This window comes from Rousettus aegyptiacus, unplaced genomic scaffold, assembly GCF_014176215.1.
Source record: "Rousettus aegyptiacus isolate mRouAeg1 unplaced genomic scaffold, mRouAeg1.p scaffold_m13_p_7, whole genome shotgun sequence".
NCBI classification, from domain to species: domain Eukaryota; kingdom Metazoa; phylum Chordata; class Mammalia; order Chiroptera; family Pteropodidae; genus Rousettus; species Rousettus aegyptiacus.
The window spans coordinates 112,480,503-112,507,935 of NW_023416310.1; the positions used below are offsets into that span (position 1 = coordinate 112,480,503).

General features: G+C 35.2%; 1 protein-coding gene across 13 annotated transcripts in view; it reads right to left on the reverse strand.

The window, feature by feature from the left end:
• Positions 1-27,433, reverse strand: part of REV1 (REV1 DNA directed polymerase) — an 82,960-nt gene that overhangs the window by 30,064 nt on the left and 25,463 nt on the right. For 5 of the 13 annotated variants that reach the window (XM_036224739.1, XM_036224738.1, XM_036224737.1 and 2 more), the window contains exons 4-8: positions 14,915-15,083; positions 8,733-8,885; positions 4,760-5,499; positions 2,456-2,563; positions 1,018-1,134 (exon numbers count right to left, since the gene is read on the reverse strand). In XM_036224739.1, coding sequence (XP_036080632.1) covers positions 1,018-1,134; positions 2,456-2,563; positions 4,760-5,499; positions 8,733-8,885; positions 14,915-15,083 — 1,287 coding nt within the window. The other 8 variants (XM_016157247.2, XM_036224744.1, XM_036224743.1 and 5 more) reach the window with 6 other exon arrangements.

The following is a 27,433-nucleotide window of genomic DNA, read 5'->3' on the forward strand; positions in this document are numbered from 1 at the left end:
AAACCAAGAAAGGCTTTAGAAATCTGGAAAACACATGAAGCATGAAGATACATCTATAATAATTTTCCCTTGTACTTACACCATATAAACAGATGACTACAACAAAAGAGACTGTAATCCCAGAAAAGGCCCTCGGCCATGCCTACTGGTTTTCCTTTGCCCTTAATTTCATTGAGATCATTGCTAAAATAAACCCAAGGTTTTATAACTGAAAACTAGAGACCTGAAATAGTTGGGCTGAAATTTAACTGCATGCCTTTTGTTCTGTATATCTAATTTCTTATTACTTTCTGATTAGTATTTTTCTGAAAAACTAATTAAAAAAAAACATTTTTGTTTTTGCAGACATCCATAAGGAAACTAATCGGTGTCAAAAAATTTAATTTCCGGGCAAATATTTCTCAGGGAAATTTACTCAGGGGAAAAAAAGATATATGAAAATCTTATCATAATTAGTATAAATTTATAATTTTTATTTATTAATAGCCAAACTTTAAAAGCCAAAGAGGTAAGAAAATGTTTCTCATATGAAATAGGTTCGAAAAAGATGAGGAATGACTGCTGGTATTTACCTTTTCATTCCAATAAACGTTAAGTCCTACTGCTTCTTATTCCCATGCTTCACACAAATCTTTAGCAATATAAACTTCAGCGTCTTTACTATGATAGGTGACCAACTAGCAATTACATCTCGAGTCTAGAAGCTTCCAAAAAAATGTCCATGATTTTCACCTCAATCTAAATGTATACAAAGCAAACTAATCACATCTTATAAAACATTATTCACTCTCCGTCCCAGAAAGATATATTATCATCCATTTCGACAAAGCATAGCTGTAAATCAGTCACTTGTATTGTTACATTCAGATTTTGCTTTAAGATGTCACTGACAACCTTAAAACCCTTGAATGAAAATTAATTTCTCTGCTTTTGTTTTTATAATGACAACATCAACAGCAATATCCAGAAGTCTTCAGCAGGAGCACAGTGACTTGAAAGAGAGCTCATTTTGTGTACCTGCCCTGCCTTTTAGGATTCTATTCTGGTAATACCGCCACTCCAACAGGGGGTCAGCGCCAGGACGCAAAGGTGCCCTTCCTGTGCCTCTATTACTTGTGACAGCCACTGGTTTTCCTGTGAGGAAGAGAATAAAATTATTTTTAAATTTAAGTACAAGAATGTTAACATTGATAAGAAAAAATTTTTAAAATGACATATTTTCTTTAGCTTTATTTTGGTGTTAATCCCTAAAAGAGCTATTATCTTTAAGGAATATAAATCGTCATGCACCTCCCCCGCCCCCCACCATAAAAAAGTAAACTATTTATGACAATTTTGATGCATTTATTCAACTTTAAAGCAACACTATCATTTAGCTTTCCATAGCTTTAGTTTGGTTTCTTACAGCTGGAAAACAGACACCTCAGATCCTAGATTCAGACTAGGAGGGATAGGGAGCAAAAGAATAACTATATTTAGATTTTTAATATTTCTGGTATCAAAAAAGGAGGGTAAAATCTAGACCAATCCTTCAATTTTATAGCAAGAAACACAAATTAAATATATGTGCAGAGGAATCACAATCTGACCTATTATATAAGCAAATGCAAGTATATGGTCTTCAGTTTGAGGTTTAGTTTTAAACTTTTTCATATATCACTTCCCTGTGTGTAAGTTACAAGTTAACTATAACTTCTAAGGCAATAGCATGAATAATTTATATATTATACTAAATGCAATTATTGACCAAAAAATAACGCATCAAAGAGTCACTCATGGGCTAAAACCAATTCTTTAACATTCTAAATACTCCTTTTAGAGCTGAAGCAGCAACTACTAGGACAAAAATCTGGTCCTGGAATCAACCCCAGGAACCTCTTAGCTTTCCTTAAGGGAAGGTCTGACTCTCAGAGGAAAATGCTCATAGTTACATCTTTCAGACACAGAGAAAACCACTGAAAAATCCAGAACAAATTTTTTTTAAAGTACTGATTAGCTGACAAAAATATCTGAAATTCCATTAAAACAAAGACCACACAGATGACAACATATTTTAGCGATATTTAGTAAAACAAAATTACAGTCAAAGAGCTGGAATGTTATTTACTTGAGAGAACCAAGTGACTCAAGTCACAAACACATGGCTATCATAAAATTCCCTCTTAAAAAAATATAAAAATAAGGAAGATGCCTAATACAGGTCCTCACCTACATTAGTATGAGAGAGCCTTCAGCTGAAGATAAGTGTTCCTCCCTAAAGACCTGATTTCCATAGCAAAAAATAAAAAGAAACTTAAATTTCCCTAAATCTTTCTTGACAATGAAAATTTGGAAGTGGGAATTGATTTTGCCAGAGAAAATTAAAATCAATATGTCTTTAAAAAGTTTTTATGATCCTTAGAATATATATTTATAACAATATATCAATTTTCTTAAAACAAACAAGAATACAGACCTTTGAGATCTGGTCTATTTCGTATACCCACTGATACAAAGAAGCAATCCATATCAACATGCATTATACAGCTCTGATGTCTGGCTGAATTCAATACTGACATATTTCCTAGAAGGAAAAAAGAGAATGTTCAACCCCAAAACGAAGACATGTTTTCTTACTCTATATTCTAATTATTATGTCTCAAATTAAAGTTTGTCTAAATACTTTAAATTGCTTCTGTGTGCTATTTTATAAAGATGTCTAAATGTCTTTTCACAATTACACGGAGCTAAGTAACTTTAGGTGGACACTATTCCGCCTAGTCCACAAATATTCCCTGATAAAGCAACAATAAAAACTGCTACTATTATGGAGTGTTTGGTAGGTTTCAACCACTGATGTATGAGGTTTACATATGAGAATTTCAACACTATGCAACAGGTAAGCCTATTATCCCCATTTTACAGACTGATAACTTGCTGGTCATACAGTCAGTAAGAGATTGAGGTGGCATTCAATCCCAGGCTGTCTGATTTTAGACCCCTCAAACCACCACACTATTATCCTAAACACATAATAGTCCATAAAGCAAAAATCTGTAACTCTCTTTATGCCATTAAATACTATTGAAAATCAACTCTGAAGCTTATACACTACTTCTAAGGAGATAAAGGTGAATGTCCCCGCTAAAGGACACCAGCTCCTCATCATCCTGAGCTACAGGGAGAGTCACTGCCATCACTTTAACACTAACCCAGGTATAGGCATGGCTTTCCCCTGCATCTCTCTCTCTGGTTCTCCAAGACACACAGTCTTGGAAATAAGAATGCAAAGCCTGTAAAAAGTTATGATCTCATAAAGGAATGTTTCTCTGGTGGATTTAAGAATACCACTACTGTTACTCGTAACAGGCTTCGAAAAACTTACATTATTCCCCTAAAAGGTTCAGACTTCAGACTACTCCATTCACTAAATTGTGACTGTGAAAGCAAGGCCCAGCAACCTTTGTTCATGTCATCTTCCCTAAGCTCACAACCCTACCAGGTAACCATCATAGACACTCACTCACTCCATTGCCAAGAGGAAACTGAGACTCAGAGGGCTGAATGGACTTGCCCATGGTCCTGCTTGATGAGAGTGGCAGAGCCAGGATTTGGGTTCAGGCTATGTTATCTAACTCCAAAGCCATGCACTTCCTTGCTGCCCTCTACATAACCTTGAGAAATGATGAATAAAATAAACCTTAACAATCATAATGATGGTGTATGAAAGTATTATATAAACATAAAGTAAATAACCCAAAACTGACTTTAAACATTCAAGTAGTACAGAATGCATATACAAAATATCTACTGAATGCTTTCATACAATATAATAATTTCTCATTTTATTTCCGTTCATGAAACTGATGCATAAGAGTTCTTTGAAGTTCTCAAAATTAAATGGCCTTTAGGTTACAAGGCCAAGGCATGATGTCAGGATAATCTAATACTTATAACATAATTCTGAAATATTTCATGAATAACAAAAGCAGTTAGGAATACATCAAACACAGGAAAACACAAAAGAAAAGGCCCACAAGGAGGGGCTCTATCACCTTCTAGGACAGAACCATGAGCTTCTCTCTGCACCTCAGTTTCCACAGCTATAAATTAAAGGGTAATATTAGGTATTCTCTAAGATCCCTCCCCTGAAAAAAAAAAACAAGACTATAATCTCTGCAAAAAGCAACTAAAACCTCAAACCAGATACTAATTTATGACTGACACAGAAATATAGCCTGTTACTATTGGTTTTGTTTTTGATGTCAAGTATTAAAAAAACAAAATACAATTAACCAATCTATTTATATGTGAAAATATTTACTCTTGCTAAGTTTACTACTATAACAGCTATTATGTCAGTTATTTAATTATTTAAAAATCAGTATGATGCAAGCTTCTAGAAATTAAGTTACCCTTACCAAACCAATGCATTCTTGCGAAAGTTTAAGCACTTAATATAAACATGTTATATTTCACAGTTTAAAACTTCAACAGCTGATAAGGTCTACATGAGGAATGAATGTTCAGAATCCCAACCTTGTTACTGTTTAAATTGAAGAAATTTCAGTTAACCACACTTAAATCTAATTTTGTAAAAAAAATTTTAATAAAGCAAGCTTTCTATACTCTGTCATACTTACTGCAACTTTTATAACCTGGCACTGCTGAAGACTTATATTATGAAAGCTTAGTACTGGTCAGAATACCAAAGAGAGCTGAAGAACAAAATGATCGAGCATGACTCTTTTTTAAGAAAACAATTTTAGTAAGTATCTACCTGTGTCAGTTACAACAAGTGCAGACCTGCCTGTTTTCATTTTTTTTAACTTTTCCCTTCCTGGAAAGATACCACCACTTTGTTTTTGTAGGGTACTGACAAACTCAGTCAATTCACACTTCCACATTGATATGTGATGCAGTCTTGACCGAGAATAGAAGTCTGAAATAAAACTGCAGCTGGAGGGTTTGGACGGTGCTGACGGTGCTGCCTTGCTGAGAGCAGGCACTGAAGAAGTGCTGTTTGTGCTTGAAGGGCCCTGAACGGCGGAGCAGTGAGCACCGTTTATTTTAGTGCTAGTGTGCAAAGAAGAGGAGGAAGAGGAGGAGGAGGAGGAGAAGGAGGATGAGGAGGGATTAGTTCTGTGTGGGTCCCGCAAAGCATCCGTATATCTGGTGCTTTGTTGCCACTGCTGCCCGCTGCAGTCTCTGAAGTCGGTGCTGCATTTCTCAGCCTTCTCTTCCTCTTGGGCAGAGTCAAGGGAAAGCCTGTTGGCAACACTACTGGCCACAGGCACCAAGCACTCCTGTGTCTGTAAGGCACCATTAGAGCTCCAAGTGTGTCCATTAAAAATGGCAGGGCTGTCTCTGTGAGATGGAATTCCGTTTTGTTTCCCTCCTGGAAAGATCTGCTCCAGCTCAATGAAACTAAAATCATTATTTGTATCTTCTTCATTCCAGCTGTTCATCCCATTGACTTTGACTTCATTTTCTGCCTCATTCTTCTTAATTATATGATTTCTAAAGCAAAAAAAAAAAATTGTTTTAAAATTGTCAGACTTTCAAATTAAAACAATTTTTCATGCAAGTATTGTCTTAGTGATACACACTTTGATATTTCCCCCTAAAAACTGAGAAGCCACGAATTTTATATCCTTTTACTCTTCCAACAAGATAATTCTTTGTTAAACTAAAGTAGCAAGATAATTAGGAAAATTCCAGAACATTAACAGCCTTTTCGTTTTTAAACCTTCAGATACTCCCAAAGAAGAAATCCAATGGAATTCTTTTAATATTGAAGGGGGAAAAAAAGCAAAACTCTATTTTCAATTAAAAAATTAATTGGAGTCTGTATGCTCCAAATATGCAGTTTATAGCAGTGTTGGGCACATACCAGGTAGTCAATAAATATTTGCTGAATTAATCGAATGTGAATAACTCCCATTAAAATGGGTAAGAGACTTAATCTGAATTCTTAATCCTTTTAATTTTAGTTTCCTATAAGCTGCTGTCCAACACATTAACCCCAGCACTGCTACAACAGTTAATGTCTGCACTCAGGAAAAGACTGACAGACCACACATTCACTAATCTAGCAATAGGCCAGCTGCTACACAACTGGATAAAAGGAACCAGGGTAATTCAGCAAAATTTATACCTAGAAAAATGAGAACACTGACCCTATTAATAGGGAAATGGTATTCTGCTTCTAAGAAAAGCATATTTAGATGCCAAGAAGGCCCAAGGCAACCTGGACTGAGTCTCCTGATGACAGGTTTATAAATTCAGGACCTAGGACGAATGTTATGCTAAACTCACATCCTGGCTCCTCTACATTGTTTGCTTGGTACTGCTCTGTAATAAAAACATAATTTATTTGTATTCACAAGAATCATCTAAGTAGCAAAAACAAACACCTGAATTATGGAGCATTAATTCATGCTGCTTAGAAATGGCCATAGCATCAATCCAATTCCATCTCAGGCTCCAGATGAGGGTACTACATACAATGCCACGGCACAGGTGAGGTTTCCACAGTATTACCAGGTTTGCCCCAAGTCCCTCATCCTAATACCAATGTGGTGTATTAGTAACAACAGTGTGAACACACAAAAAGGCACACGTGTGTAAGAGACAAAACATTACCACCCAGTTTTGGGTTGGCTATGGCTGACCATCTCATGGAATATGCCAGCCACCTCTGGGTAAGTCCTATCCTCATAGATGATCAGCCATTTTAAGGGAAAAGAAGACCAACCAGAAATAATTAAAAGAGGAAACAAAAAAACCCTAATTTGTTACATGTCAGAGCAAGTCTGGCTCTTGAGATAAAAAGAAAGCAAGGGAGCAAAAAGTCACATAAAAGAATTTCAAAGCAATTTTCAAAATCTATTAAACATACCAAAAAAATAAGAATCAAAGAAAGCAACAAAGTGAAGTCGGTCAGAAAAGTCTTACATCTGTGTTTCTATGTCACAGACACTAAGACCCTTCACATGTATAGCAGCAGCATATGCAACAAGGAATGCATATATTGGCAAGAAAACACATTGCAAATATACATTCTTTCTTTACTATAGTTTTTTTGCCTAGACAAATGGATATTTACAAAGTAGCTGTACTAAAAATATATCACAGGCAAAGATACATTTATTAGGCAATAGTGTAAATATGTTAAAAAGTAAAATCTAATTGGTAAATTCTTCCTAAAACTGACACAAAGGATTTCAAAAAACATAGACAATAGTCCCCCCTATCTGCAGGTTCCCTTTCCACAGTTTGTTACCCACCATTAGCTATGGCCTGAAAATATTAAATGGAAAATTTCAGAAATAAGCAATTCATATGTTTTAAATTGCATGTCTTTCTGGGTAGACTTGTTACCTAGGCACTTTATCATCTCACATTATCATAAGAAGGGTGACAGTAAAGCTTTTTTTAAAAAAAAAAAACTTTTGGAACGCTTTGACAGAATGGAAGTATACAAATTAAAGTATTTGAGAGTGAGAGAGATACCTTATTCATTTAACTTTTGTTATTAATTGTTCTACTTTATTATTAGTTATTGTTAATCTCTCTTACTGTGTCTAATTTATAAATTAAACTTTATTATAGGTGTATACATGTAGGAAAAAACAGAGTATACATAGGGTTCTGTACTGTCCACATAACCCCTGCTGAATAAGGGGGACTACTCTATTTTCCTTTATTAGTGTGGGTAAGAAAAAAAAAAAAAAATGAAGTTGTATAGTGAAAGCTTTTCTGGTATTACCTGTTGTACACCTTCACAGTACTAAAAAAATTAAGTTTTAGGTAATGTGCAAACATGTGAATATGCTTCTAAGTGAATACAAGTAAAAGAACAAATGACAACAACAACAACTACAGAAGGTAGTAGTCTCAGATCCTCCCAGGTTAATTAGACTTTGGGTCTTTTGGAAAAAATATATCCAACTCCCAAAGCAAGCAATTTACAAATAATGAGAATGCTGATGATAATGAACCACCTGATATACAAGTGAAGGTAACACACCAATTAACTGTGAAACCAATTTACCCAGGAGTATTGCAATTAAAGCTTAAATCAATATATATTTTTTTAAATCAGTTACATGAAAAAAACTCTATTCACCTCTAACTCTGTAATATTTAGGGCCAACTAAATTTTCACTGATATAAAATATTTACATGTTTAGAATCGTTATAAATAGGCAATTTAAAAAATTAAACTAGAAATGTTAACATTTTCATTAACTGTCTTTTCTACGTATAGCACATTACAAAAGTACAGCTGGTGTAGTTAGTTCATTTTTTTTTTTTTTAATGCCTATAGCACCTGGTATTCCTAGGTGGTCTCCTATCCAAGGCCCAACCTTGCTTAGCTTCTAGGACCAGACGAGATCAGGCACATTCAGGGTGGCATGACCGTAGGCCAGTTCATTTTTTGAGAAAGCAACATCCTATAGCAAATTCCGTGTGTGGAAATAATTACTTTCAGGAAAACCCATGAAAAATTTTACTTATAATACTTTATGATCCATTAATTTAACAGGGGAATCTAAAATGACTAAGAAAGCTTTCCTGCTTATATTCTATTTATGAAGCCATCACAATTGAAATAGTTTCTATTTCAACATGTTTTATACAGATGAATAGCAAAGTTTTACATCTGCTATCTCTCTCTTCAGCAGACAAGGGGCCACATCCACTGCTAAAACCCAGTTTTGCAGCATTCCCTCTCTGGACAAACTTACACCCTGTTGTTGAGCTGTTTGGCTCTATTGCTTGGACCCGGCACAGGGTCCTCAGGTTTGCACACAGGATTGAAGGTGAGACCTTTCTGCACAGTGGACTGCTTGCTGTACAGCTGATAGGGAATGTAGGACAGGAGTCTTCCAGCTTTGATGCTGAAACAAAAAAGTAACACTAATTTAACAGTTCAATACTTGGGGAAAATGAGCTTCATAAGTCATCTGTTTTCCTAGTTTATTCCTCTCCTTCCACCTTAGTGGTCCTAATACAAAGTACTCTTAACTTAAACACTTTGGAATGACATTCCACACATAAAAAGACACACGTTGGAGATGTTAGTGGTCAACCATCCTACGAGATTAAAAAAGCAACCAAACAAAAAGCTATAGAGTAGGATGAGAAAAACTACAAATAGAGTTAGAATTGTTAATATTTTAATCAACATGACTAACATCTACCACAATTCTCCCTCAAACAATTGACACAGAGTCATCAAGACTTTCTCAAATCCCATATCACATAGTAAGTCTTCCCAGTATAAGTAAACTGGATGAGGATTCCCAATTTCCACAATTCCTGTTAGGTCTATTAAATGTGAAAAACTGTAAAAAAAAAAAAAAAAAAAAAGAACAAAATAAAAAACCTCTACTTTAAGAGTAATGAATAATTTATACTATTTTTATGTGTGAAAGAGTGATAGAGACAAGGCCGCTTGAGGATATGAACTCTATGAGGGTAGAAACTATAATATCATATAGTTTACTGCATAGCAAACATCACCAGTAAAGACCAGGGTGATATTAGCATCGTTATGATACTAGGTGGTACCGGCATTCCTAATCACCTAGTCCTTTGTACTTCAGGACTAAAACTAACTTAAGTGGTCTTAAAGTGATTTTTGCTTTCTAAAAAAATCAGTTATATATGGTTACTGTATTACTTAAAATATCAATTCAAATTTTAAAACAGCCAACCAATAATATACCTATGTTAAGATTCAAATTTTAAAACAGGCTCCTTTAGTATCAGGAAATATTTCTAAACCTCTCTCTGACTTTAAACTTAAAAGATACACTAGGGAAGTCATACTTTAATTACTTAGGAAAAAATTAATAAACAGACAACTTTTTTTATTGTATCATAAATCCAAGAGTTTTGACATTTTAATTTTCTCAAAGGGCACTAAACATTAAAATAACCATGTAAGAAATGACTAAACTGACTTACAAAAAAACTTTAAATACAGAGTCAACTGTAAATACAGGAAAACAGTGATGATATACTCTAAAAAAGGAACTATGTTATACTCTACGTTCTTTATGTAATTATATCAGTATGTATTTAGTAATCCTAAAGTACCTAAGCTGGATCCGAATGCTAAAACTAAATTATGATGGTAAAGAACATACTAGTGACAACATATCAATTTTCATTTACGTAAATCGATCTATCAATGGGGTTAGTTTTATGAAAATTACAGATTATATTTAAATTTTATAATCAAAATCCTAAAATTAGACCATGTGTTAATTTACTTTATTCTTTATCTAACTATTTTTCCTTTAACAGTGGTCTCAACTGCCTGCCTATGATCTTTCCTTATAGTATCATCTACCTCACCTGCTCCCTCCTTCATCGCCCTCCACCTCTGGGAAGAGAGGCACTTCATACCTGAAGTGGAACCCTAAACTTAGCCCCCCACCCTTCATCGTATACAGCTATAACTAAGGAATAAATGAGAGTGAAACCACTCCTGATGTGCCAGCTGCACATCAGAAATAAGACAAAGGGCGATGAGCAGAGGAGATGCCTAGGGTCCTGCTTGCTTCTCCCACCCTAGTGACAGCATGTGGGAGTGACAGAGACTTTAATGACCACACAAGGTGTAACATCTTGTCCCAATCTTAACAAGAGCCATGTCACCTAGCAGAAGTTTTAGGCTTATATAACTAAGTCCATGGAGACTGGTATAAAATAAGAAAGCCAATTTAAATATTGCAGGTCTCAAATCAGACATCCTCAGAGACACCTAGTATGAGGAATTAAAGCTCAATGCACACTACAGTAACATTAGACATGAAATTCTTTTAATTTGAAGCCCAAACCACTATATATCAGTTGTATACTCCTAGTTATCCCTGCTTATCCATTTATCTAAACTACAGATACATGGAAATTTCTTCTTTAAAAAAATCTCTCAGGGATTCTGTTTCTAATTCTGCTGCTTATCCTAAACACAAAGGGACTGTCTCTGCATTTTCTTCTGTTCTTCTCTGCCTCCGCCCTGAAAGAACCAAATATTAAAATCCAAATTTCAAAACTAAAAGGAGCTTCACTTTACCAAAAACTGGTTTCTTTATATACCAAGCTTTCTATGTACTATATACACTGATATACATGAGAATTTACATTCTATACAATGGATTAGACACATTAATTTCAAGTGAAATATTCATCTCCTTGAGGAGTCTTAAGTTTTTGCTTTGCCCTTCAGCCCAGCCCCACTAAAGTTCTCTAAAATGAAACTCTGTAGCTAACAGTTCTCTAAACCATTTCCTATTTCTACTAAATGACAATTTACATTTACAGATTAACAAGATTTTGGGAAATTTTACAAAAACTACAACAAAATCATCACTAATTTCTATTCCATTTTTTTCTTCTAGCTTGTAGTAACAACACTTTCTTTATATGAAACAATTATGTACATTAAATGCATCTATGGTTCCGATCAATGTCCCAGTCACCCTCTAATAGAAAAACCAGTATCTAACCCCAGCATATTCATCTGCCCACCCAATCAGGCACCTATCTCCTTTCATATTCAAAAGTGGATTTAAGGCAAGAAAGGATCTAATTATGTGCTATTATTCTACCTTTAAGCAAAAATCATCTCTATGTAACAAAATTAAAATTCCCTCTACCCCATCCCCTAAACTTTCCAACCACTTTCCTACAGAGTCCAAATTGTTTCTTATTATTTCTTATTACAGATACTGAGAGCCAGGCTGTTCATTCTTTAGCTCCTAAAGACTGAGAATACATTTTCAAGTAAAATAAGACTGAGAATACATTTTCAAGTAAAATACTACCTATGAGTCATGTGGGGGCGGGGGCGGGTAGGATAGTGTAAAATGTGTGTTGGTTAGTTAGCCAAGTAAAAAGGGAACCAGAATCATGAACATTTTCTATGAAGAATAAATTGAGGCAAGACACAAAAACACAAAGAAAATTTTTAAAAAATCATGAGATAAAGCTGTTATCAAGTTTTATTTTAAAAAGTTGAACAAACACTCTAATATCGACACTGAAAGCAATCAGAAACAAAGTTTTAGCCCACACGAGGTATGAGATCCTCAGAGTATCAGGGTACATGACTAATATATCATAGTCTGTGAGCTTCAAGAGAAAGGCCCGACTCTGCCTGAGACTCAGCACCCCACAGGAAGGTCCCAGTGAGCCAGAACTGGAAGAATGGAGATCATAACTCTCCACTCATAGCAGAACCAGAGGACGCAGGTCCCCATGCTAAAGACTGAACACAGAACGAAGAACAAAAACTACCTTCAACTGTAATAACTTAGGACAATGTTTTCAAACTGTGCTCTGTGGCACTTCTCAAGCCTGATGAGATCATGGGGTGATCACAGCAGCTCCTCAAATATTCTACAACTCAAATTTCAATGTGAAATTGTTTGAAGAAAAGGAAATGGCAAAAATTTGCAATCACTAACTTATACAATATACAAGTGTAGGATTTACAAAAGTAGAGGTTTCAGTAAAATCATCTCATATCTTACACTAATGCACTGTACAGGCTTCTCATTAAAGGGCTTTCCTGCCTCCTAGCAGTTTTGGCCCTCCGATCACATGTACATTACCTCAGGTTTCATGGCACAGGCACAGACACTACAGAATTCTAACCAAAGCAAAGTAATCACCCCACATACTTAGAAGTGGTAGCTGCTTTTTAAACTGCTCAAACTAAAAACAAGAAAGCTAATTACAGAAGACATCATGTATCATCCATTAATAGCTAACATATTATGTATAAAATTGCATTTAAACACTGATGAGGAGATTAAAAAAATTAAGATAAGAGTATGAAAGAAAATAGTACTGTGATTTAACCAAAAGGGTCTGTGCTATGAGAAGTAGACACTGGGCATTTTACTTTATATACTAAGATATATGCCCAGATGGATCCATTTCCACATGGGCCAATTCTTCCTCTATAAGCTTAATTAAATGGCAAAGAGCAGACCCAACTAGGAGTCAGAAAACCTGGACTCTGAATCCTGCTGTTCTTGAGCAAAAAAGTTGCTCTATTATTAGCCCTGCCTTCTTATCGATATAATGAAGGAAAGAGGCCATATTCTTATGTTATCTTGAGTTGCTTCCATCATCGAAAAACAGACAATTAAGCCCAACTTCAAGCTAAAATAAATAAAATCCATTAAGATGAATTTTAAAACTTATCACTACTGCAGTTGCTTTTCCTATTGTATTATTTCTCTAGATGCATTCCGGGCAAGAAGGAAGAGCAGGGGGAAAGAAAACAGCTGTAATGAAAGCCACCATTTTCTAAGCAAATCAGGTCCTACTAGGAAAAAGCCCTTTCCACTCCCACTTTCCTACTGTCCATGGATCTCCTCCTTTCCTTGCAAAGCCAGACCAATATCACCAGGTCACATTTCTAGCCCTAGACCTGGAATGTCCATGACCACAAACGGCTGGCTCCAGAATGACCCTAACTTCTTATACACAGAAAATCTCACAAGTCCTCAAGGAAGACACACGGCTTAGGCCATGTTTACTGATCCTATACAATGAATGGACAGTGGCAAGGTCATGAAACACCACACAAGGAGTCAAGCGTATGTTCTACAAATGAGCATTCAACTTAATACCCCCAAGGTTTAAAAATTCTTGATCTATAAAATCCATTTGAATTTCTGGAAGCCAAATGAATGTTTTAAAAATGCACTTTTGACCTCTTGGAATTTGTTTTTTAATACTTGCTAATGTTTATACAATAAAAACAAAAATAAACAAATTACTTCTTATACATTATGCCTGTAAAATGTGCCAAGCGTTGTGCTAGTTTGCACAGATTATTTCAAGTTCTCACATAACCATGGCAAGCAGAGATCAGCCTTCTTTGACAAGAGAGGAAATAAGGTTCAGGATGACTACATAGCTCTTCCTCAAGTTACACAAGATGACAGGGACACTCCACTCCTGAGTCTGGATGTGAATCCCCAGATGAGTCTCCAGAGACTGAGCACAGCCTTTCCCCACTGATCTATCGTCTCCCACTGAAAATGCACTGCTTCACCTGCTATGCAAAGGAACTGAGCAATACTAAATCTGCTGAATAAATATATGGAAAGGGTCAGATTAGTGAAATTTAGGCTTTTAAGAGAACTTGAAATTAACTAAAAAATTTCGAAGTTTGTTTCATTAGCAATCCATTATACAATGTGACCATTCTTTCATACAATGATTATAATCTATTCATACATAAAATTATGATATTTTCACTTTCAACTTCCAAAAATCTAGCCATCACTCACTCATATGTATAACAAACCATTTCAAAATATAAATCACTTACATTATGGCTTATTACTGAAGTTCCGGATGACATTTAAACTTAGGAAGTTAGAATGAATGGCTAGCATTGTTACAATATATTAGCTTCAAACCAAGAGCAGAGGAATCATGCTAGAATAACTAAAGGACACGCTCTCACTCCCAATACTCCAGGCAAATGTTACCCTGATCTCTTTTCCCTTAGCATGTATAACTTTAAACATGTGATATAATTTACTCATATATTAAGCACACTGTTTATTAACTGTTTCCCTCAACAGAATGTAAGCTCCAAGATACAGGGGCAAGATCTGTTGTCTTCACTGGTATTTCCAAAGTACATGGAGCACAAATACTTGCGAAATGAATTAACTTGCTTAATCAGTCCCCTCCCATCACTGCTCTCTGCTGCTTGAATCATTCCAAGGGATGCCAAATCCTATACCACCTGAATCATCAGTGTGAGGTTACAGGTACGGTAGTGTAGTTTAAGATATTACCACTTTTCACCCTTAAGAGGCAATATAAGTGTCTATAACAGAAATCAAACATATTCCAATTTTTAAAACTTCTTAAACATTAAACTTACCTTTCCACAATCCATTCTGGCCGAATTACTTTTTCCCCCTTTAATTCTTTAATTTTGGCTGTAGGAAGATTTGTGGCAATAATGTGAGTTGTTTTGGATCTGGAATAATACACATGGTATTGACCTCCATGCAACATCATTAGCTGTCTCAATTCCTCAGCAGAAGGATCTGTAAAATTAATATTAAAATATATCAAGAGTTTTGTATGTAAGAAAGCAGAGCCCTACCTGAATAGTTCCTTAAGCCATTAAAAGAACACACCACTGGTTTACTTTCTCCTTGGCTGTGCTGCCAGTAAACAAAGTTGGGAGGTAACCCACAAGGTGATGAAGCTGTTTTGCCTCAGCACATTCTCTTCCCTTAGCTGCTAAAGGCAGTCAGCCAACAAAAACATCTACCACTAAGAGGTGAAGAAGAACAAATAGAGGGACTGCAAGTAATGAATTGAATACTAGTAATAGAGCAAATATTTTAAAACTTTTGACCACATTTAGCTACATGATCTTGATATTGGTATCTTACGTGTTTAAAAATAAACAACTATAAAGTTATTTAGGGATCCATTTACAGAGACTCCAACTCTTCAAAACATAGCTGGTCTTCAATATCATTTTGTTATTACATTGATGAGATGCCACAGGAATTTAATTCTTGTTTATATCAATTAGCCTATGGTAAACCAGTTTCTTACTTAAAGTCACAGAACATATCAATGACATTAAGTGAGTGCTGACTGTAATATAATAGCAATCAGATAAAATGCTCATACTTTCTATGAGCAGACTTGCTGTAGGGCTTATAAATATACTTTAGTCCTATGAAATAATTTTACATTTTAAGAAAATATAAGTTAAAATAATCTTATTCAGTTTCCTAATAAGAATTTGCACCAAAGACAAGAAATAAAGTTCACCAATACAGGAAAAAAAAATTGTAGACCAAGAAACACCTTTTTAAAAAATTTTGTTTCGAAATCTTTTATTCTTAATAAAACTATAGAAACATATCTTAAAATAAGAATTGATGTAGTTTATGCTTTTCCATAAAAAGAAATGTTTTACTCACTAAAGTTATGATGTTATGACCTGCATTTACTAGTATCATCGAAACTAATTATTTTCAATAGCTTTCTACTTCTTTCACCTATTATCCTAATTAAAGCTCTAAATCACACCTTCCCTGGCAACAGCTGTACCCCAGCTATGGGGGTGGGGGCTGTCACAGGAGGCTTATGTATCTACTTTGTTATTCAAGCACCAGATTTTCCTTAAGCCCAAGTAATATAGGCCCAAGTACTTAAATTAACACTTTTATTATAACAACTATATAATTAGGTGAGCTTTGGTCTTTAGAAGAAGAAAAAATCTAACAAAACACACAGATATGCCAGGTTTGATTAATTCTTGGTAAATTTGTAAAGTGTAAAATTTATCTGATGTTGCTGATCACACATACTGGTGCTGCTCAGCAGAAATACAATGCAAACCAGAAATGCAAGCCACATCTAAACTTAAAGATTTCTAGTAACTTCATTATAAACAGTAAAAGGGTGAAATTCATTTAATAATATTTTTATATAACTCAATAGGTTCAAAATATTATCATTTCAACATGTAATCAATATTAAAAAAAAAAAAAAAACAGGATATTTCATGGTCTTTTTTTCCGACTACCACTCCAGAATTCTGTGTGTATGCTGCATTTACAGCACACATCATTTAGACTGGCTACATTTCATATGAAGACATGTGGCCAGTGGCTACCAAACTGGACAGTGCACTAGAAAGAGAAATAAAAGCAACTTTTAAATAAAATTCAAATTCATAATAGGAGGCTTTCAGGGTTTAGGGAGCACAAAATAAACCAGAAGCACCATGATGTTTTAATGTAAAATGGTAGGAAAACAGCTAGTCAGCCAGGAATCTGTAGTTTACTTACCTTGCCTAAGATTAAAAAACATGGCTGACCTTACAACAGTAAAAAGTACCACATTAAAGGCTAGATATAATGCAATAATATAGGCAGACACCAAATCCAATAAAAAGCACAGAAATGTAAAAAATTATGTAACAAGTTAATCTAATACTTTCCTAAACCAACTGTGACTGCATTAAAAGATAGGAAGGTGCAGGCAGCCAGGAACAGTGCCTTTTGCACACACACTCATTAAGCCCCCTCCCCTCTCCTGGCTGCTCTTTGAAAGTCAATTACTGCAGAAATTTTTAAGTGGAAAACTTGGAGAGTTCACTGTTCTTTCAAGGGGTGAATTTAAGGGGGCTCTTTGAAGTTAAATTCTGAAAACTCTCAAATTTCTTCAGTTTGAAGTAGGCCATGAAAACCAACCTATTAGAAGGTAAGATCACATAAACTACAGTGTCAGACTGACCTGGGTGTAATCTTGGCTTTAACAGTCTTTAGCTGTGTGACTTTGAACTCCTTTGAATGTTCTCCTCTTCCATTACAAATAAATAAATAAGGCCGTAATGATGAACTAAGTTTGAGATACAAGAAGCACTCAATGTTAAAACCGTTATTATTATAAAGTATGACATCAGAACTCCTTTCAAGTAATGTATATGACTTGAGACTCCTGCCCTAGACCCTACCAAAAATGGTAGAAGACAATACATACGCTGACATATATGGTGGCCCTGTCACACAAAAGTACAACTGCCAACAGTGCACTATGGACAGTGGTTAGGAACCACTCCATTAGCCCAAGCAGCCCAGCATACCTTTGGGAATTTCTATTTCTATCCCCTAAATCTTTACCAGTTAGTGTTATATCAGAACTAAAAGAGCTTTTAGGGATCTAACAACCATTTCATTTTCCACACTGGTATAAATGAGATCAATCAAGTTAAACTGACTGGACCAATTCAAATAGTAAATAAAATTAACATCCTTTAAACCCTATTACATTCTCACTGTATATTATTTTTAAATACATTAGAGTATAAAAAAGGTAACTAGATCCTACCAACCAAAATCATCACCACAGATTATCACTGACATTTTGGTGAAGATCCTTTAAGTAAAACAGTATCTCTGAGGTTCAGCAGTTCCCAAAGAGACTTTACCAGTGGAAAAAAAAATAGCACTGGTTCCAAAAAAAAAAAAAAGAAAAAAAAAAGATTTTTAAAAGGACATGTGCCGACTGAATTATTTCCTTAAAGTTCTATTAAATTTTTAAACAAGAAAGCTATTATTCATTAATGCACTTACTAAAGCTTCATATAAATAGCATCAATTTTAGGCAGATTACAGAAAGACAAATCACAGACTGGAGATATTAAGGTAACTTTCCAAAGTCACACACAGCTAGTGGGACAGCCACAATTTGGGTCCAGGTTTGATCACAAACTCAGACTTGATCAAGCTTAACTCAATGGACCTTGGACAGAGAAGCCTGGTTTCCAGGTGCAGGTTAACACTGAAAAATCATGGCATCTTGGGCAACTGACTCATCTCACTTTTAGCCTTAGTTTCCTCACTGACAAAGAGACTAGATATTTAAAACCCCTCACAAAACTACCATACAATTCTACACACTAAAACCATTACCTCCAGTAGACAAAATTTGAAGACCATTTCACAAATTTATGAGGGAAAGCAAAGCAGGTCACATCACACCCAATTTTACAAAAAAAAGAAACTAAAGCAGAAAAATATGAAAACATAAATAAATACATATACATACCTACAAATTAGCAAAACACTGGAAAAGGTCAACAAATCATATCTTGACTATCTAATAAACTAAAATGTCTTGTACACATAACAGGTACAAAATTCAAACAGTTTAGTCACAGAACGGAAAGCACTTAAAGCAAATGTCATCTCTATTATGGCCAATATAAAACTTGTGGCATAAGGGAAAACACAATGAGCTGGAGACCATGAGTCCTGAGTTTGGTCTGGCTCTGCCATAATTAGCCAGAATGGCATTAAAAAGTTTTCTAAGTACATTTGTGCTTTAGCGTGACAGAAGTCAAAGAATGATTATAGCACATAACCACTAAAGTTCCTTCCAGACCTAAACTATTATAAATCTATTTAGCTTCCAGACAAATTATCTACCGCTGGCTCATATTCCATTACAAGTAGGTTCCATCACATCAAATAACATCACAGTAAACAAAATCAGTATTACAAAACCAACTCTATAGCCCATCAAAAACCCAGGAAGAGTACTGACAGCCTGGTTAAAACAAACATCTTTTATGATGTGTGTATTACTAGAACCCCTGGAAAACTGAGTTTATCCTCTGTAACGGAAATTCTATATCTGATAGTATTATATGCTAACAATATTTGTGAGTAAAAGACAAAGATTTAAGGGATCTTAACTTCTACTATTCCCTCAATAAGCAATATTATCAACATTATCACTTACATATATGTATGCACCTATGTATGCTATCATCACATCCCAAATGGCTTACTCCTAAACACAAAACATCTAAGACTTCTGAAGAAAAAGTGTAACTAATCTATTCATTTGCAGCTTCACTCTTGAGCCTAGGCAGTGGTGGTCTGAAACATAATACATGAGGAAGATGCTCAAAAAATCTCCGTGACAAAGCAATTTGGCATTCATTTTTACAAGCAACAATCCTAAATATCTGATATAGAAATTTAAGATTAGTTGCCAGTTTCCCTAAGCCATTATATTTAACAAAATATTTTTAAAGAGAGATACAATACTTGGCACACCCTGCTTACCCGAGTTAGTGCCTCAATACATGTTTAGAAAACAAAACAGTCAAGTTCTACACATGACAGTAATAAAACTTGAAAAATATTTTTTTAACTTCTTGTAGGCAGAGGCCCTTATGTGTCCATTCTAGTGAACAATATATATACATGTCGATCTTATTAAAACACCCAGCTCTTTGTAAAGCAAAATAAAAACATTAATTTTATAACCATAGCAGGTAAAAAAAAAACTGAGGAAAGAAAGTTAACATTACTTTAGCACCTTATCCAGTCAGGTACTCTACACACTTCACCTCACTTCCCCTCACACTGGTAATTCCATTATGGAATCCAATTGTAGAGCCTCACCATCATTCTCTGTGAGATAATCAATTTCATTTCAATACTATGCTTATAAAACAAACAAAACTAAGCATTTTGGGGGATCATCTGGATAACTATTTCCTAACTAAGCACTGCCACTTGATTTCAGTGCCCAGGTTTTATTATGAAGGTGCTGTAGCTCTTGTCACACACTGCTTTAGATGTCATGGACTAATGTGGGCTTATATAAACAATAGTATATTATTCAGCCTTAGAAAGGAAGCAAACTATAATACACGCTACAACTTGGATGAATCTTTAACACATGGTAAGGAGAAGAGCTAGTCACAAACTGACAAACACAGTATAGATTCTACTTCTCTGAGGTATCTAGGGTAGTCAGTCATAGAAAAAGAAAGTAGAATGGTGGATCCCAGGGGATAGAGGATGGAGAACAAGGGAGTTTTTAATAGGTTTAGAATTTCAGTTTTGCAAGATGGAAAGGCTCTGGGGATTGCATGCAAAACAAGGTGAATATACTTAACAGTACTGAACTATACGCTTAAAAATGGTTAAAGTGGTAAATTTTATGTTACATGTAACAAAAAAACACATCTGGACAACTATTCCACACACAAAAGAATGTGAGTGTGCCGCCTGGCACCATGCCTACACTGTGGGCTGCAAGTTTCATTTCAGCCAAACAGGATCACTCACATGTTAATATTAACTAGAATTTTATTGTCTTTGTAATTTCATCCATGTTTAATTTTCAATTCTGCAGAACCCATAATCATAAGGGCTTGATAAAACATTATTATGACTACCATTTTAGAGATGTTTGTGCAAATAGGGTAACATCTCACAGCTGTAAGAAGAGATGAGATTAGCTAATAAATCAAGAACTGGAATTAAATTAAAATCCAAGCCTTGATTCCTGATCCCAGGTTTATTCTCTTACTACCGCTCGATAAAAAAAAAAAAAAAAAAAAAATCTATATTCTATACTTTGGAAAAAAGTTTTTAGGGAAAAGATCAATAAAAATTAAGGGAGATACTTGCAACAGTTAATAAACATTTCCACATTAATCCTAGAACCAGCACATATTCAATCAACTTTTCCAACCTTTTTAAAACTTTGATACTCTAATTGGAGACTGGGATCTACTAAATAAAAACTTACTAGAAATATTTCAACAAAGTGAAATGATGGTTTCTCATTCCAATCCTTTTTAAGCCAAATCTTTAGCTCTTTCAGCATCCTGCATGAGGTTTTGTAAAGTAGGCCAATTTCAAATAAAAGAATTATAATGCAGCATTTTCAAGTTTTAATAAATCTAAAAGCAGGTTATATAACTATATCTTGAACATATATATTCCCCTTTTCTAGGTACACTTAAAACATGCATCCTTTCTTGACCAAACACAAGATCCATCCAAGAACAATTATCAACAAGAAAACTTTTCATCTGAAACGATATTTCTCAGTGAATAGGAGTGTACAATTTAAGAAACTTAACAAACATCTTAGAAAGCTTTGCAAACCTGGACAATGGTGGTCACCCAGCAAACAAAACACTAAAGGAGCACTGACTGATTCAAGGGCAGTCTACTCCACCCAAAGAGAGGAGCCTGAGTGCAGCCCAACTATGTTCTCAGCCCTATTCTATACAGCATTTCAATTCAGGACATAAGAACACAGGTGGTTACATTTCTTGGGCAACAGAATGTGGAAAGTTAACTTATGCAACAAAGCAATCTTGGTCAAAAAAATATCTCAATGAGAAAAAGCTAAAATTAAGGTTCTACCTTTTATTTTAAAACAACTGTACCATTTTCGGATGTAGGAGAATTGGTACAATGGCAACACAGTAAGAAGTCTCCAATGACTAAGCTAAATGTCTCTTCCTTTTTAAAAAATTTAGCTCTACCTCTCCCTCTCTTCCAAAACAGCCACTTCAGATGATCACAAGTATGGGGGGCAGAACAAGGTGGGGGCAGCTCTGCTCCACATCACACAGGTCAGAGTATGCCAAGTAATTGATTCCACTTATGATTCATATGTGTTAGACCCTGACCAACTTCTTTAGAAAAGTACAGTAAAAATCAAGGATGAATCCTCTGCAGACCCCAGGCCAAGTTATATCGGCTAATAAGCGTTTACTGATGTTCAGTCATGTACAAAACACCAAAGGAAACAAATTAAGAAACTGTTTTGCCTTAATGAAGACAGATGGAGACATTTAAACCAGGGATTTTCAAAATTCTTTTTAATAGCAGAACTCTCATTTTAAATGAAATCTTACAAGAAATCCCCAAAATACCAAGCAAATAAAAGTAGTATTATGTAAGACATCTTTACTATGAAAGTTCAATCTGTAATATATACTTACCATTTTGCATTTCTCCACAGTACTGAAAAAATCCTGATTCACACACATTAGGACTATTAACATTTGCAACCATTTAAAAGAAGTTTTATTCCAAGTCTGTGTAAAAATTACTTAACCAGACAAGCAAAAGGTAAACAGTATGTTTGAGCCTTTTTAACTTGGTTTTGGCATACTTAAAAATACTGTAATTTTAAGACTGTAAAACTTTTAAGGAACTCAAGTTGATAAACAAATCCAAACAACCAGTAGTTTTAATCAAGTTTCCAACAGCACTTAATACTTATGATATTGGAGAGGAAACTTATTTAATCATGAATATATCCTCCATACCCATATTTTCAAGCATCCCACTTAAGAATTTAGTAAGGATTCCACAAATGATTTTTAACACTAAATGTATAATATGATACATCAGAAGAAAGGTTTCCTTCCAACCTCAAGAGTCTGAGTCTGTGATCACAGCAAGGGTTGGCCAAATCCAGCCCTTCTGTAAATGACATTTTATTGGAACATAGCTGAACAGCTACAACAGTGTGCATGGCCCATAAGGCTCTGGACTTGTAAGGAAGTGCGCCAATCCCTGAGCTACAATACATCCAAAGATTGCCACTTTAAGAAACCTAAAACAAAATATTCGTTTTAAATATTTCTAATCCACTGTTTCAGATACTGCTCAGAGAAGATAGCACAGGTTATGCTGCAGGAACATATGGACTCAAAATCTCAGTGACTAACAATGAAAGTTTATTTTTCACTCACACAACATGTCCATCTATCCTCTACTCCAAAACATCCATGGAGCTGTGGCTCCCTGTCATCTTTACTCTGGAATCCGGGCTAACGGAGGGACCTTTTTCTGAAGCACAAACTGGCTTTTAAAGCTTGATTCTCAAGTGATAGAACATACCATTTCCGTTCACGTTCTGTGAACATGGCCCACCCCAACTTCGACAAGTGTGGAAGTGTAATCCTCTCCCAGGGAAGGCAAGTAGATTTTGGTGGGGAAAAAACAAACAAACGACACACAGTCCACCACACAGCGTATTTAGAAAAGTTTACCTAAGTAATCTGGTTTCCTTATTTTTGCAACCTATCTTATTAGCAGCATATTTCTACACCAATGTCTTGAGACTTTAAAAAAAAAAAAAAATTAATAGGCTCTCCTGTAATTTCCTGTTTTCCAAGACAAATAATAAAGTTCGGAATTATTTAAAGGTTATTCTCTATCCTACTAAAAACACACCTAGAAAAAAAAACTGGAAAAAAGAATATGCAGCACTCATAGTTCTATGCCCAAAAAAGACGCTAGGATATATTTACTTCTAGCACTTTTTTCTGTGCTTTTCTTTAATGAGGATCATCCCCTACTTTTCATTTTACAGCCTACGACTTTTTTCATTTACCAGAAAGTGTTCTGTTACTACAAATTATTCAGTTTACTTAGTTTTAAGCCACCTTGTAAATGTTATACTTTTTAACTAAATTTCCATTCTTATACAACGCTTTGGTTTTAAACAAAATAATGTGATAAGATTATTTTTTACACAAACCTATACTGAGAGAAGCAATTAGGTTTACTGCCTTAGAATGGATAGAAGAACTACTAAGTCAAAGATTATAAACATATTAAAGGCTCTTCATATATTTCATATACTGCTACTTTCCAAAGCCAGTCTACTGTTATACTACTCTCATTCCAATAATGAATAGTTATTTCATCATCCATGCCTAAATTAGGTATAATCACATAATAATTTTTAAAAATAAACGTTACAAAAAACCTATCATGCATTTCTCTATTAGTGAGGTGGAACCTATTTGCATGTTTGCTACCCAGATCTACTTTCTCAAATAGATCATTTCTGAAATCTGCCTTTTAATCGACTGGAATCTAAAGTGTTTTTATTTCCTATTATTTTGATGTATAAGATCTTTTCTAGTCATCCCCCTCTGATCTATAGGAAACTCCTTTGTAACTTAAAATATTTAATGTGGTGCTGAAATGCGAGACTGTTCTAAGTGTTCTATAAATATTAACTCATTTAATTTATAACTACATATATAACATGATATCTAATTTACATATTAAATTTATATACATGGAATTTCTAGCTACTCTAAATCACATACTTATTCTTACACCAGTTATACAGTTTTAATTGCTTATAGCCTTCTATAATAGGTTTTGGGATATCGGAGCTAGTTCTCACTGTTCTTTTTCATCACTTAGTCCCACCTGCTTTTTAAAGGTAAATTATTGGAGAAAAAATAAAATGTAAACCAGGTAACTTTCTGTAGCAGGCTGGCTAGTGGTAAATGACACTAAGGAAGATAAAAGTGCTGGGTGTGAAGAATAAGAAAAAGATTTCTTTTTTTTCTTCCCCCACTTACAAAAGCAAGGCTATGTTTATTTAGTCACAAGCAGTTGACTGATGCAGTGTAACTCAAACTCACAAGATGCATTTCTACTTCACTCCATTCTGAGTCCCAGGGTTGGGGCCCAGAATGGCGGGAGTGCTGCCTAGGGCCCATTCACAGTTTTACAAGTGTCTCGCTGAGGGCAATCTGTGACTGTGAGATTGGCCATGTTGGTCACCATCAGCAGGTCACTGATATCGCTGTTGAGCATTGTCTCAAAGTCATCGGGAACTATTTTGGGTACTTGGTTAACCAGACTCATCAAGAAGTAGCCCACAATATTGTCAGCTGACACCTTTCCAGACAGTACATCTTCTGTGTCCTGCAACACTGTGCTTAGGGCCTCCTGGATGCAAGCCGATGACCCTGCCACTTGCTGCAAGTCACTTGATAGTTTGATAATTCGGTTGGGACTAAAACAGGTCTTCGTGATCAGGTCAACACCAGTGTCATAATACACATATTTCACTGTCAGAGGTGTGACCATCACCCCCATGGTCCTCTCAGGGACACCTATTAAAGTGCTAACAGGCCTGATGCTCACGTGGGGTGTTCTGGAGGCTCGTGTCCACAGTGAGGTGAATGGGGTTGGGGGCTGTAGAACTCATGGATCAGCAGAGTGCTCTGTGATGTCATGGTTTGCAGTGTTGTACAGGGTTATAAACTACATACTTTTTGATATTTTAAAAGCTCAGTAATTTTGGCTGTGAAAGTGTGATTTTTGGTCATTTATTTTTGAATCTGTAATTTTTAAGACAGGTTATTACTCCTTACTGTTAAGAGAAAGGAAATCTAAACTAAAAGAAGTGAGATTTTTGTTCTCAAGATGGAGGTACTGATAATGTATTTGTTGTTAGAATTGTAAAATGTTGAAGTTACAAGCTTTTCACATTTACAGTGTTGCAGATGCAGGTTAATGTTCTTTTGCATATTTATGTCCAATAGAAAAATCTTATTTCTAATTGTCTCATAAAGGTTATATTACATTGTCTTGGAACCCTCTGAATGTTTTTCAGAAATAGAATCTATCAGTTAAGGTATAAAGAGCTAAATAAACTGTTAACTGAAGAATGTAGCACTGAACTGCAGCAGAGCAAATGTCATCACGTTACACCAGAAGAGCCACATGAAGAGCGGTCCACATTTCCAGCATGGCTTACATACAGAGTGTTTTGCTCATCTGGTTAGAACAACGTCTATAAAAAAGTTTTACACCTTGTACCAAAGCTTTCCTTGATATATTTCTATTGAGAAAATATTCATTTTGTCACCATTTCATTCTGCATATCCAATGAGCTTGATTAAATGTTAGCTATACTACATACATGGCAGAAAGAAGCCAGCCAAATGGCTGCTTGTACCTTCTTTGGTCTTACAGTAGTAATATCCTTCATTATTTCCTTTGAGTCTCACAATCTTATAAATCAGAAAAGATAATATGCCATAGTGACTGACGAGGAATTAGAGAAAATCAGGCAACCTGTCCATAACCACTGGCGCTTGTGCAGACTGCCTATCTTCTGACCCTCACCCACTGCTCTTCCTGTAACAGCCACGCTTCCTCCGGATGCCTTTCTTCCCTGCCTGCCTCAGACTTACCATACTTAACCAAAAGCCAGAACCAAACAAAAATGGGAAAGTTTCAAAGCCCTACAGGACATATTTTTGAGTATCTAACAGGAGCAAATATGTACTAGACACTGGCAAAATTACAGTGGATGGCACAACTTAATACAGTAACTCTTTCAAGTTGGAGGTTAAATTCCTACATCCCTGAGTTAAAAGATCAGAATTTCACAGGAATTGAAGGAGATGTGTTTATATCTATAGAAAATAATTTCCAGAAGGCATCTGTTTCCGAAAAAACTTAATTTGTCAGCATTAAATGGACTATTTTCCTAAATCAGCACATTCACATGCTCAGAAAACATGAATATAAGGTTACTTGGAATGTAAATCTATTACGCTTGCATGGTCCTTTGTCCATTCTGCAAATCATGCCCAAGTATCTGCCCATCCACCTGCCCATCCACACTGTAAACGTGAAAAGCTTGCAATTTCAACATTTTACAATTCTAACAACAAATAACATTATCAGTACCTCCATCTTGAGAACAAAAATCTCGCTTCTTATAGTTTAGACTTTCTTTCTCTTAACAGTAAGGAGTAAGTCAGTGGGCCTGTCTTCTACCCACATACTGAAAACAGTAGAAAACAACCAGAATGCCTCTTTCCTTATCGACTGTCCCAACCTCACTTCACAGAAGAGAGTAATTACATTTCACTAAATTAAAGCACCGGCTTACCTGGGAAGCTTTCCACCCACATAAACATGCCCAGGACCTACTCCTGGAGATTACAATTCAGTAAGCCTAGAATGTGGCTCATTTCTTAATTAAAAACTATAAATTCAAGAAGACTGAGTTTAATTAGCATACAAATAATAAAGTTAATATTTTTATTTAAAATATTTTTACATTCTGATATATGTCTTTCCATTCTAATGAATGAAAACTATTATTCATTCACCTAACATTTATTAAGCGTCTTACAATGTGAATACCAAGAAAGGTTCTAGGCCTTTGGAATGCAGCAATGACAAGACACATATCTGTGCTCCACAGAATTTCTACTTCACTGGGCAGACAGAACATAAGTCAGATAAATAATACCATTTCAGATACA